Source organism: Mytilus californianus, unplaced genomic scaffold (genome assembly GCF_021869535.1).
Source record: "Mytilus californianus isolate M0D057914Y unplaced genomic scaffold, xbMytCali1.0.p SCAF_29, whole genome shotgun sequence".
In the NCBI taxonomy this organism is placed as follows: domain Eukaryota; kingdom Metazoa; phylum Mollusca; class Bivalvia; order Mytilida; family Mytilidae; genus Mytilus; species Mytilus californianus.
Genome location: NW_026262678.1, coordinates 390,278 through 402,500, shown reverse-complemented (window position 1 = coordinate 402,500; position 12,223 = coordinate 390,278). Strand labels below are relative to the sequence as shown.

At 33.4% G+C, this 12,223-nt stretch overlaps 2 protein-coding genes across 5 annotated transcripts in view; both read right to left on the bottom strand.

The window, feature by feature from the left end:
- The window catches only part of LOC127732845 (uncharacterized), a 25,893-nt gene extending 14,071 nt beyond the window's left edge, over nucleotides 1-11,822 (bottom strand). For 2 of the 4 annotated variants that reach the window (XM_052242024.1, XM_052242025.1), the window contains exon 1: nucleotides 11,734-11,814. The gene's annotated coding sequence lies outside the window, so the exon portion shown is untranslated. Of the gene's footprint in view, nucleotides 1-11,733 lie in introns of all 4 variants that reach the window. The other 2 variants (XM_052242023.1, XM_052242026.1) reach the window with 2 other exon arrangements.
- On the bottom strand, nucleotides 6,652-9,281 carry LOC127732847 (uncharacterized; the record flags this gene model as incomplete). Its single annotated transcript, XM_052242030.1, has 1 exon — nucleotides 6,652-9,281. A coding segment is annotated over one exon (1,422 nt), but the record flags the coding sequence as incomplete, so codon positions are not given.
- Nucleotides 11,823-12,223: the final 401 nt, after the last annotated feature.

The following is a 12,223-nucleotide window of genomic DNA, read 5'->3' as shown; positions in this document are numbered from 1 at the left end:
AACACATTATGCAGTAGAATTGACAAGTTAAAGACCTTATCAAAAACATTCGATAATACAAAATTGAATTCCAGAGTAAGGCTCGAGAAATTCCTGAGATAGATTAACCATCTTCTTTAAAATCGCTACCAAAATGGTCCCCATCTCTTTATAAATCCGATATCCATAAGATGTCTAGATAGTCAATCTAATTAAAATATAGATCTCGGATTTCGTTATACTACATACGAGGATCTAACAACTAACCTATAAGGTTTAACTTTTGTGACCTTATATAACGTAATATTTGACCCCAGAAAGTATTTATATCGACCAATCAGAATGCTCCTTATGAACGCGACCTAGGAACATGTTGAAGATGGCGTCGTAGAAATGGAAAAACAACTTAGAAAATGCATTAACTGAAATTTTGCCTTAGTACAAAGTGAAAGAATTGAAATTTGAGAAGAGACAAATTTTGGAGATCAAAGATTGCATGGTCAGGCTTCCAACATGCTTCAAACGGGCTATGGAAAGAGTTAACATACCAGATATCTGCTACCCGATAATGAAGTCTGCATTCAAAGGTAAATTCTCGAAAATAGAGTATTAAAGGTTGACATTTTTCTATCATTGGGCAACTTCTCGAGTGTTTATTAAAAAAAATCTTTGTGGAGGATTCACAGTGTACTTTAAAAAACATGACAATATCCAAGAAAATACATTGCAAGTCTTCCAACGCATTCTAATTCTCCTACCAAAAAATTATAATTTACAAAGTCAAGATATGGGATCAGATAAATCTAAATTCATTGGTAATAGTATATAGATCATAATGTAATCATACTAATGATATTCTACTGTGTACTTGCAAAGATATACATGTATACTTACGCCAGCACATGCAGAAGAAGTTTTAATATCAGCAAATTGCTGCATACTTTTTTTACCTCTGTCACACACTGATACATGTTGATATCATGTGGTGCTCCAGATAATTGTTAGGAGAAATTTTCTGCCAAGAAAGAAATTAATTGTTCACTATTCTTGGACTCGGCCACAGTGGGTCAGAATGGTAATTAGTGTTTCAGCGTTCATTAAATGTTAGTTTAATGCTTTGTGAGAAAAATAACTTCATCCTGTTTATGTACATATAAAAAGAAAATGTGGTATGACTGCCAATGAGACAACTCTCCACAAAAGACCAAATGACACAGAAATTAACAACTATAGGTCATCATACGGCCTTCAACAATGAGCAAAGCCCTTACCGCACAGTCAGCTATAAAAGGCCCCGAAATGACAATGTCAAACAATTCAAACGAGAAAACTAACGGCCTAATTTATGTACAAAAAAAAATGAACGAATAACAAATATGTAACACATAAACAAACGACAACCACTGAATTACAGGCTCCTGACTTGGGACAGGCACATACATCATGTACATACAGAATGTGGCGGGATTAAACATGTTAGCGGGATCCCAACCCTCCCCCTAACCTGGGACAGTGGTGTAACAGTACAATATAAGAATGAACTATAAAAATCAGTTGAAAGAGGCTTAACTCATCAGATGGATAAAATACAAATACTACAAATAAGTGGACGTGGCCGGGTAGTTGTACATCCAAACAACAAAAAGACACTAACATGTATGTTAACCAGATATCTGAAATTACAGAAAATACATTTTTATGCCCCCGCAGTATACGTAGCTGAGGGGGCATTAAGTTTTACCCTTGTTCATCTGTCTGTGCGTCCGTCCGTTCATCCCAAAGTTGGTTTCCTTTCTCTAACTTTAGTTTGCATCAACCAAATGTTATAAAACTGATACACAATGCTTATTACTGTCTGGTAGGTATCATCTGACCTTGACTTCATTTTCATGGTTCATTGGTCCATATGGAATTTCCATGGTTTGGTCTGTTTCTTTTATACTACAAGCAATAGGTCATCTATATTCTGTGTATGGAATGATTGTATTAAAGGTGTACATGTATTTCCGCCTTGGTTTATCTGACCTTGACCTCATTTTCTTGGATCATTAATGTTAATGTGATACTTGTAGTAAAACTTTATATGTAGGACTATCAACATAAAATCAATGGTCAGTATAGTAGGCGAGACATTTCAGTGTGTGCACTCTTGTTTCAACTTATAAGTCTACAGATATCTAAATAAAAAATTAAGGTATATATATTAGGTAAAAATAAAATCAAACAAAAGCCGGTGTTCATGTGACCCCAACCTCATTTCACCCATCAGTGATTAAAGTTAATTTTTTGTGCAAATTGTGGTTAATTCCATTTCTCAGATTCTACAAAATGTATATAAAGCAGAAGGTCAAAGTTTACATATGAACAAGAGGAGATACTATACATGAAACGTTTATATATATGGCAATGATGATGATGATGATGGATAGCTGCTTACAGTCCAGTGGCAAATTAATATGCATATTCAGGACAAGAATATGTTAATGTGATGTGAATAATAACCCTGCTTTGTAATAGACCGCGGACGACAGCAACTGAGATAGCAAAAAATAATTAAATGACATCTAGAATGAAACCTACGTGTATATATAAGGCTTCAATAGAAGGAAAGGCAATTGTCTATGCAATATGTCAAGCTCTAGGCATTAATGTGTCTATAAAAGTAGTGAATAAATTCAGCAAAATATCTTGTTCATTGTGTCTGTGATAATCATTCATGTACATGTACATCACTACATATACAAAAATGTACCACATCTATTTTATATAGATCTGTCATATGCATTTAATACACAATTCTAAAAATAAAAAAATAAAAACTATAGGCCATGCAACATGTACTACAAGTATACAACAGGGTTTATACTTGGTACAGGCAAATGCAATGTGATTGAAATAGTTTTTGTGTCACCTGAGACCATTGTTGCAAAATGTGACACTTGGGGTTCAGTCTTTAGTTGTTGTGGTTTAGTCTATTTCTCAAACTAGCGATTAGGCCTCTACATTTGGTGTATGGAATGATTTTAAGGTGAACATGTCCGACACAGGCAGGGGGGGGGGGGGGGCTAGGATGAAAAATGTGGTCTGCATTTTTTTTTAGTTGTAATATCTGTCCTGCCTTTTTATTGTTCACTCTATTCGGTCCTGCCTTTAATTTTTTTAAGTTTATCCTGACTTTTTTTTACCTAAATTGTCATCCTGTCAGACTTTTTTTTTTGCAAGTGTCTCATCCTGAATTTTTTTTACTCAAAACTCCTGTCCTGCCTTTTTTTCAAATTTCATCCTAGCCAAATTAACTTGGATTTTAATAAAACTCTACAGCTATCTCAATCATATATTGATCTTACAAAATGCAAGGTTATTTGGAAGTCAGGTTTATTGCTAGCTATAAATGTAAGGATTTATTTAAAAGGTAAAAAAACAAGAATTTTCAGTTCGAGCTAAATTCACAGCTATCTAAATCATATATTGATATTACAAAATGCCTGGTTATTAGTCCCCTACCGTCAAAGTCGAAGGGGACTTTAGGTTTGCACTCTGTCCGTCTGTCTGTCTGTCTGTCCATCGGTCAGTCCGGCAAATCAGTTTTCCACACTTTTTTTCTTTGTGCTTGAAGATATTGATTTGATTTTTGGTGTATTGTTTTATCATGACAAGTTACAGATCAAGTTCGAATTTTATTTATCAATTATTATGTCAATGATAGACTAGGATTGGTTTTTGGTATATATGTATCTGCTACAGCATGGGAATTGTATAGGAAATACACATGTATTTAAATATATATAGCCTACTACCTAAGATTTTTTTCTTACTAGATACAAAATAAAAGAGCCCCCCTCCTGACAATTCACAAAAATTCGTACAGTAAGGCACCTCTCTAGTAGACTCTACCAACTGAGCAAAAAAAACTTCACCAGAGCAGCTAATAGAGGACAGTTTTTTTTTCTTGTATGCAAGCCGAGGGGGTGCTTGTGGCGCTACACATCTATATGTATGGTTTATCAATACTTCCCATTTGAATGGTTTTACACTAGTAATTTTTGGGGCCCTTTATAGCTTACTGTTCGGTGAGAGTCAAGGCTCCGTGTTGAAGACCGTACTGTGACCTATAATGGTTTACTTTTATAAATTTTGACTTGGATGGAGAGTTGTCTCATTAGTACTCATACCACATCTTCTTATATCTATTAGACTTTTTACATGTCCCATTCAAACTATGCAAAGTTTGCACCCCTTATCAAAATCCTTGATCCACGTCTGGCAGAGGGAAGTAGTCAGGGGCGGATCCAGCCATTTATAAAGGGGGGGTTGGGTTCCTAACCCAGGATAAAAGGGGGGGGGGTGGTGGTTCCAACTATATGTCTCCATTCAAATGCATTGATCGTCAAAAAAAGGGGTTCCAACCCCCGGAACCCCCCTGGATCCGCCACTGGCAGTGCTATAGTGTACAGTTTAACAGTGTTTACTGTACTCTTTAATTTCCACGATTACGACCTCAAGTCATAAAGCATATGAGACACATCTGAAATCTTTGACAAACGTCACATATTTCAAATATTCATGGCTATAGTTACAATATGACGACGAAAGAGATTTAAAAACTATTTTCAAACGATTAACAATCGAAGCGATAAATTTTAAGTCCCATTGTTTTTATTTTTGGATACCCTCGGGACCTTTCAATGAACCTCATTCAAGTATATGTTCCGCGTGCGCTGTTCAGATTGGATAACTAGAATTATGATTGGTTGAAAAAGTCACATGCAAAATCCTTCAGAAGTGAAACCTTATACGGGTAGTTGTTAGATCCTCGTATGTAGTATAACGAAATCCGAGATCTATATTTTAATTAGATTGTCTAGATAGTGTACAAGTGATTCCTATCTTTTTGGAACGTAGGCGTAAATTGTGAGTTCAGCAAAACACAACATAAATATCTAGGTCAAACATTGAAACTGAATAAAAGTTAAAGTAAAACTTTCCAGTACGAAAATTTTCTACAATCTAAAAAAAAAAGAAAGAAAGAAATATTGTGCAGACGAGGTTTAAATATCCAAGACTGGACATCAAGTCTCTTGCACGAGAAAAGCGATCCCTGCGAAAACTCTTAGGGACAAACCTAGTTATATATAATATCTAAAAATAGAAAATGGGATATACATAATATACAAAGCTTAAGTCTGTCTCAATTTCAACTGCTCAAATAACTGCGTCAAAAAGGAGCCGATTAGTTTCACATGACTCTTTTGATACGGACTCGGCTAAACATGCAAACGATTTAACGGCATATACTGTGCAGGTTGGTTTTAAGGAACATAAAGCTCATGTATCAAGTGTATTTTGCGCATAATCGAATCGGTTTAGGATTTTATTTAAACAATTACACCTTCTGCAGGAAAAGAAAAAAAAAATGCCCATCAAAATCCAGATTTTTTTAAAAAATTTTGTAACACAAAATGCATTTAATTTTCATATACTTGTATCAACACTTAACGTCATTTTCAATATGGCGGTGCGGGTCAAAAGGTCATAGGGTAAAACTTCCGTATCCATTGTAAACAATATGGCCGCCGTGATAACGTTGAAAGAAAGATGTGAAGTTCTGAACTTAATTTGATACATTTTTACACGATTTTTATATACTTTACTCTTTATATATTTGACATTTGATGCGATATTACCTTTTATAATGGAAACTACAGTAACTGACCAAAACACTTCTTTAGATGATTTTTTAACCTGGAAAATTAGTGCTTTGCGCGACTACTTGACAAAGAGAGGTATGACGAAAGATGGTACAAAAAGTGAATTGGCGGCTCTTTGCTATTCGGCGTCTGTTTTAAAAATTGCAGTCATTCCATCTTCTTTTGAAATTATCAAAAACAATAAACTAGACTATCAGAACTTGCTAAAAATAAACGGCCAAGCTTTACCAGATCCACTACAGATTCATAATAACTGATAAGATGAGAAAAATGGTATGAAAAAAATTCCACCAGTCTACGTATCTGACATTGTAAAGTACTTAAGCGAAAAAAATACATTGAAAATCAAGTCACAACATATTAACTAGTTTTAAAACTGTTTTCATTGTTTTTCTTGAAAATCTAAAATGATGAATATACCTTTAGTTCTAATCTCAGATGTTATGATTTGTTTAGTTTGGGGCTTTTTATGTTATTATTGGTTCCAATCTCTACAAAAGCTCTCAAAAGGATATGTCTTTGAAAACAATTTGTTCCAGACACAGCCTAAAATTCTTTTTTTAAACATGAGGAAATTTCAAAACCCTCCCCACAAAAAAGGGCATTCCCCAAGTCAAAATCAATGCACTTAAATATGTTGTTTAAAATATGTTTTCAGGTTTTGTCACAGAAAATGTAGAAGAAACAGTAACCAAACCAGTTAGTGAAGACATCACAGCCTACACAATACAAGACATTAAAACAAAATGTAACAACCAAACTGACTTTTTAAGCAACATGCCAAAGTATACTGAGAGTGAAATTCAAAAAGTAATGCGTTCTACGGTTGGTCAGTCCAGCAATGAAAAATGGCATGAAATAAGATCGGGTCGTCTGACATCATCGAATTTCTACGAAATACATACAAAAGTGCAGAGTTATAAGAAAAAAGAGGGTGTTACTTTTGATCCATTAATTTCACGACTCATGGTATACAAAAAGTTAAATCCTAACATAAGGTCTCTTAAGCATGGGCGAGAAATGGAACCAGAAGCCAATTCGTGTTACCTTGTGGGTATGAAGAAAGCAGGCCACACAGATGTTATTATCACAGAATGTGGAATATTTCTTGATAATGACATGACTTATCTTGGGGCTAGCCCTGATTTACTCGTTGATTGTGCTTGTTGTGGCTCAGGTGTTGTTGAATTTAAATGTCCTCTTGTTCCAAAATGTGGCAAATGTACAACATTTTGCAGTTGTTCTATTCCAGACTATTTGTATGTTGATGGAACTAAGTACAGTTTAAAAAAAAAACACAAATATTATGGCCAAATTCAAGGCCAGTTAGCAATAACTGGAAGGAAATATTGTGACTTTTTTATATATACATGTAATGGAACATTTTGTCAGAGAATTGTTTTTGACAAACCTTATTATGAGGAAATTGTTGATAGTTTAAAATTATTTTTTGAAAAATATTTTGTTCCTGAACTATTTTCTGGTGAACTTAAAACGCAAACTGCTTCAAATCTACAGGAGGTGTGTACCAGGAACAACAGCAGTCCTATAGAGGACCAAATGGAGTTTGAAACAACATATTTTTGTCCATCATGTAATCACATTGTGAAAAACTCTGAAAATGTTGAAAATTTTATTGATCATAGTATTTGCTGTGATATTTGTGACTTGTGGTATCATTTCAGATGTGTAAATGTAACAAAAAAGGTAGCATTAAAGTTACAGCAGTGGATTTGCAAAAAATGCACTCAAAGTAATTAAATATAATATGTCATACAGAATGTACATGATGTACATGTACAAATAATTGAAACTTTAATTTTTAGAAGAATGCAGCTACTATATATGCATTATCAAATAATTTTACCTGAATATGTACCTGTAGAAAAGTTTTAATTTTCATATATAAATTATGCTATACTTTATAAAAATAAGGAGATGTGGTATTGTTTAGCTTCAAGAGATTGCAAATGAGACAACGTTCCACCAGAGTTCAAATGAAGTGAATATATTAGTAGTAATAGGCAACTGTGTGGCCTTCAATAATGAGTTAACCCCATACCCTTTAGTCAGTGGTAAAAGACAATGACATGAAAAATGTGAAACAAATGAAAACTAACAACAAAACCTTAATTGTGATTATTTTTCACAATTTTTGGATCACAATCAAAATTATGTCTCATACTTTGGAAGAGGGGGGTACATGTTGCATATTCCTGCAATTGTTTTGAAAATACTATCCAAATGTTGCATGAGAGTAAGCGGCACTTCATACTTCAGTATTCTAAAGTATTTCATTCTTCTTATATCTTGCTCAATGTGAATTCTACGATTAGCAATTTCTTGTGTTTGTTGCACTTCAGTTGTTGACATTTGTGTAACACCTCTACGACCTGGTGGAATAAACAGTTGTGCTCTTACCAAAGCTAATTCTTCCCTTATGGTGAAGCCACGATCAGCCATTACACAGTCATATGGTTCAAGAATGTCTAAAAAACCAGAATTGTTAGTAATATATTTATCACTGCATCTACCACCAAAACCCTCTGAAACGTAATTAATTAAGCCAGAAGGATTTATGCTCACTAAGAATTTAGCTGTGTTATGATGTTTATAATCACTCCAAGTCTGAGCTGCAACCTCTAAATTATTGGGTCTCTCTAAAATTACTTCGGTGCAGTCAATGATGTGACGGACATCAATGTATTTTGTTCCTTTGAAAGAAGGTGGTAAATTTGTTTTTACTGCCTCTTTTGATGGGTTAAACACCAAAGATCCTATTGTACTGGACCAAACTTTTATCCATGTTGTAAATATGTTTGAAGCATGGGTGGTAGAAATTCCAAATCGGTCAACAAGATCTTCAAACAACAGGCCCAACCTTAATTTCATAAGGGTCAATGCAAATTCAAATTTAAGTGATAATTTTCTGTTTGAATTTGATCTTGTATATTTCTTGTTTTTAAGTGGATTGCATGTCCTTTTTGGACCTTTCCAATGTCTCATTTGCCTCACTTTTTGTTCCAATTCAACGAAAAAGTCATTGAAAGTTTCAACCTTTGGTATGCCTGTATAGAATTTGCATTTTTTGTCACTTTGTAATATGACATTTATGTCAAATGTTGTTTTGCGTTTAGTATTGACAGATCTTATGTAAGCAGATTTATATATATTGACTTCTTTTTGCAGTGTCTGTACCTGGTCCCTTAATAAAATTACTTCACGGTTACAGTCTGTGTCTTGTATATACATGTAGCCATGATCAGAAGTTATGTGTTTGTTCAAATCCTCAACTGAAAGGTCATTCTCAAGTTTTCGCTTTGTTTTCTTAGGAGGGGGACTTTCATGTCTTTCACGTGGAGGGGGCCTAAATTTTGTTACTTGTATTGGTGTGTAACCCAAGTCAAGTGTTGGTAACGGGTTACTAAGAGTTGGTTCACAATCTACAAAATGTTTGGAGCAAATTCGAGATTCAGAATTAGGTTGCCAATTATTGTTTCCATGTTTTCGATTTACAATTGTTGTCCATTTTTTGCGACTAGCAGGATCTTTTCTCTCAGTGGGAAAAGGTATAAGTTGAAACTTTATACATTTTCAATAATTTAACCAAACATTGTAAACAGATAACCAACAAAGATTACTATACAGACTTAACAAATTGGACGATGGGTTACTTTATGATGCTTATGTTTGTAATAAAATTTTAGATGCAGGAAACATTAATTGTTGGTATTCATCTATGAGATATGTCCTTCAATCACTTGATATACAAAATTTGAATACAAAGCTCAATAGATTAATTAAATTTGTAAAATGTAAACTTTGTAACAGTTTTAAAACATTTTGGGGGGTCAAAAGATCTGATACCTTATCACAAGGTAATAGTAAATTAGAAAATTATTTCAACCTCAAGACTGACTTCGTAAAGGAGGCTTATTTATCAATTAAAGATTTTAATATAAGAAGAGCTATATGTAAATTGAGAATAAGTGCACATGATCTTAAAATTGAGAAAGATAGGTATAGTAAAAAATACATAGAGAGAAGTCAGCGTCTATGTCATCACTGCCTATCACATGGATCAAATTCTATTGAAGATGAGACCCATTTCACAGTAAGTTGTCCTTTATATAACGAACAGAGAAAATTATTATGGGATAAAGTAAACAGTTTTTGTAATAATTTTAAAGAATTACCCAAGGATAAAAAATATTTCTGGCTGTTCACAAATGAGCATTTACCAACTCTTTTGTGCCTAGGCAATTATATAATTAAGTGTTTAGAAATAAGATCCAGGTGGATACAAAATATATAAAATTATTATGCAATTATTGTTAATGTTATGTAAGACACATGATGTGTTAGGCTCTGATCCTGTCCAATATATGATAGTATTATATTAGGATATAGTTTTTCTTTTTTCCAATCATATTGTGCTTAATATTGTTGTAAATGATGCCCTTTATGGGTTCTTGATTAGATTAATAAAATTCTTATCTTATCTTCTTATCTATACCCATTATTTCAATAGAAATCTGCAATTGAAATACCAGAATATGAATCAAAATACACTGTGTGTAGACCGAAGATGAAAAAATGCAACTCTGCATGTTGTTGGGTTACTGCTTTTTTATTTACATGCTTATGGTGTTGACCATGGTTTGAGTGTGGTTTGATCATATGATTTAGTTGATTATATTCATCATGTTCATATTTATATATGATTATTAAAATTATTGTGTCAATTATTAAAATCTTTGTTATAATTTATTTTGCTTTTCATGGGCATTTTTATTGGAATAAAATATCTGATATTATTACTAACCTTGCTGTTGCCCCACAATTACACTGTTACAATAAAAACTTTTATCATGTAAACTTTAAACTTGGCAAAGAACAACCAATAACCATGCAAAAATATCAGGTTCACATGATCAAGGTTTTATATGCTTGTGTACAACCTCTTGTAGTATTCACAGGTGCTTGTGAGGCAATGTTTAGTATGGAAAGTGAAATAAGGGGTTGTATCAGAGTTGGTAAATTGACTTGAAACAAGACGGGACATGCACAGTAGCCACAAATAAGTATGGTATAAACATAGTAAAAATTAAACATTTTTAAGCAATAATAATTCATAAAAAAACACAGAAATTTAATAAAAGGGGGTGTACCCCACATGTGCCTGTTGCAGTTACAGCAGAAAGTTGTTTTATTTAAAAAAAAAAAAAAATATCAAGTATATTTGTAAGGTGGTAAAAATCAGGCCTTTATGTTATTTGTAAGTTTTATTTTGACAGATCTTGACTGTTTGGAACAGTACATTTTACAAGTAACCTGGCTGGTGGGCCCTCTAAACAATTATAGGGATCCATATATACATGTATGCAATAAAATGGAATAATGCATAAGCAAACCATTCCCGAGTCTAGTGTTATAAACACACGGAAATAAGTCACAAAAGTTAAATATTTCAGTTAGGTAATGCAGAAGACCGTGACCTAAACAGCTAAAAGGACCTTGTCACGGCTTGTGTACGACAAAGTATGGTTTTGCACCTCTGAAAGGATATACACTGGCTAAGTTTTTGTATTTTTACTAACCTGATGGATTATATAACTATTTAAAATGGTATAATTTGCAAGATTTAATACATTTTCAACTCGAGTAGTGATTCTGGCGATCAATGACAATGTTTATTATTACGTGCTCAATGATGTAAGCGGTTTTTCCCCTATGCCCTTTGACCGGGCCGCTTACGTTCCATGTGTTGATACAGGTATATCTAGTGGATTCCAGGCCTTAAAACTTTCCCAACTGCACATGCAAATCTGTACACAGAGTAGTTTTTGAGGTGTAAATACAGTCATGATAGACTGCTGGTGATTTATTAGCGAATTGATATATGTCATATTTAAATCATTAGACGTTGCAAAATAAAGAATTACTACTTTAGCATCATCGTTTATTTCGTAAACAAATTTATATATTATATATGCATATAATCAAACGATGGTGTTTGAAAGCAAAAATAATAAATTACCCCTACCTGTCATTTGCCTGTACTGGTTTGTTTACAAACATTACTATTCAGGTCAAGGTCATTGCAGATATATACTAGGTCATATAATGTAGGTTTATCAGCGTGACAGGATAACATCAATACAGTTTTGTGTTCTACTTTCTTTCGTATATCTGTGCCATATAACACGCTATTCATATAATAAATACATTTAATTAAGAACAGAAAGAGAAACCCGAATGAATGAAAATAACGAAGCACAGTAGGTATAGTATCGGTAGAAATGTAGTGCAGTTCACGTCTTTCTTATTAAAGAACATACGGTCATATTGATTTATCAGTATCTTGCCAGAATATCAGTTTCATTCTTGGTCGTCTTAAATATTTTGAATCGTACACAAGTTTTTGGCACAAACGAAGTATTATCTCCTTCTATTTCAGTTAAATTCAGATGGCAGCAATTCTCATTTTCCTCTGTTTTTGGTCTTATTTATTTTCAAATTAATTTCTTTTTTGT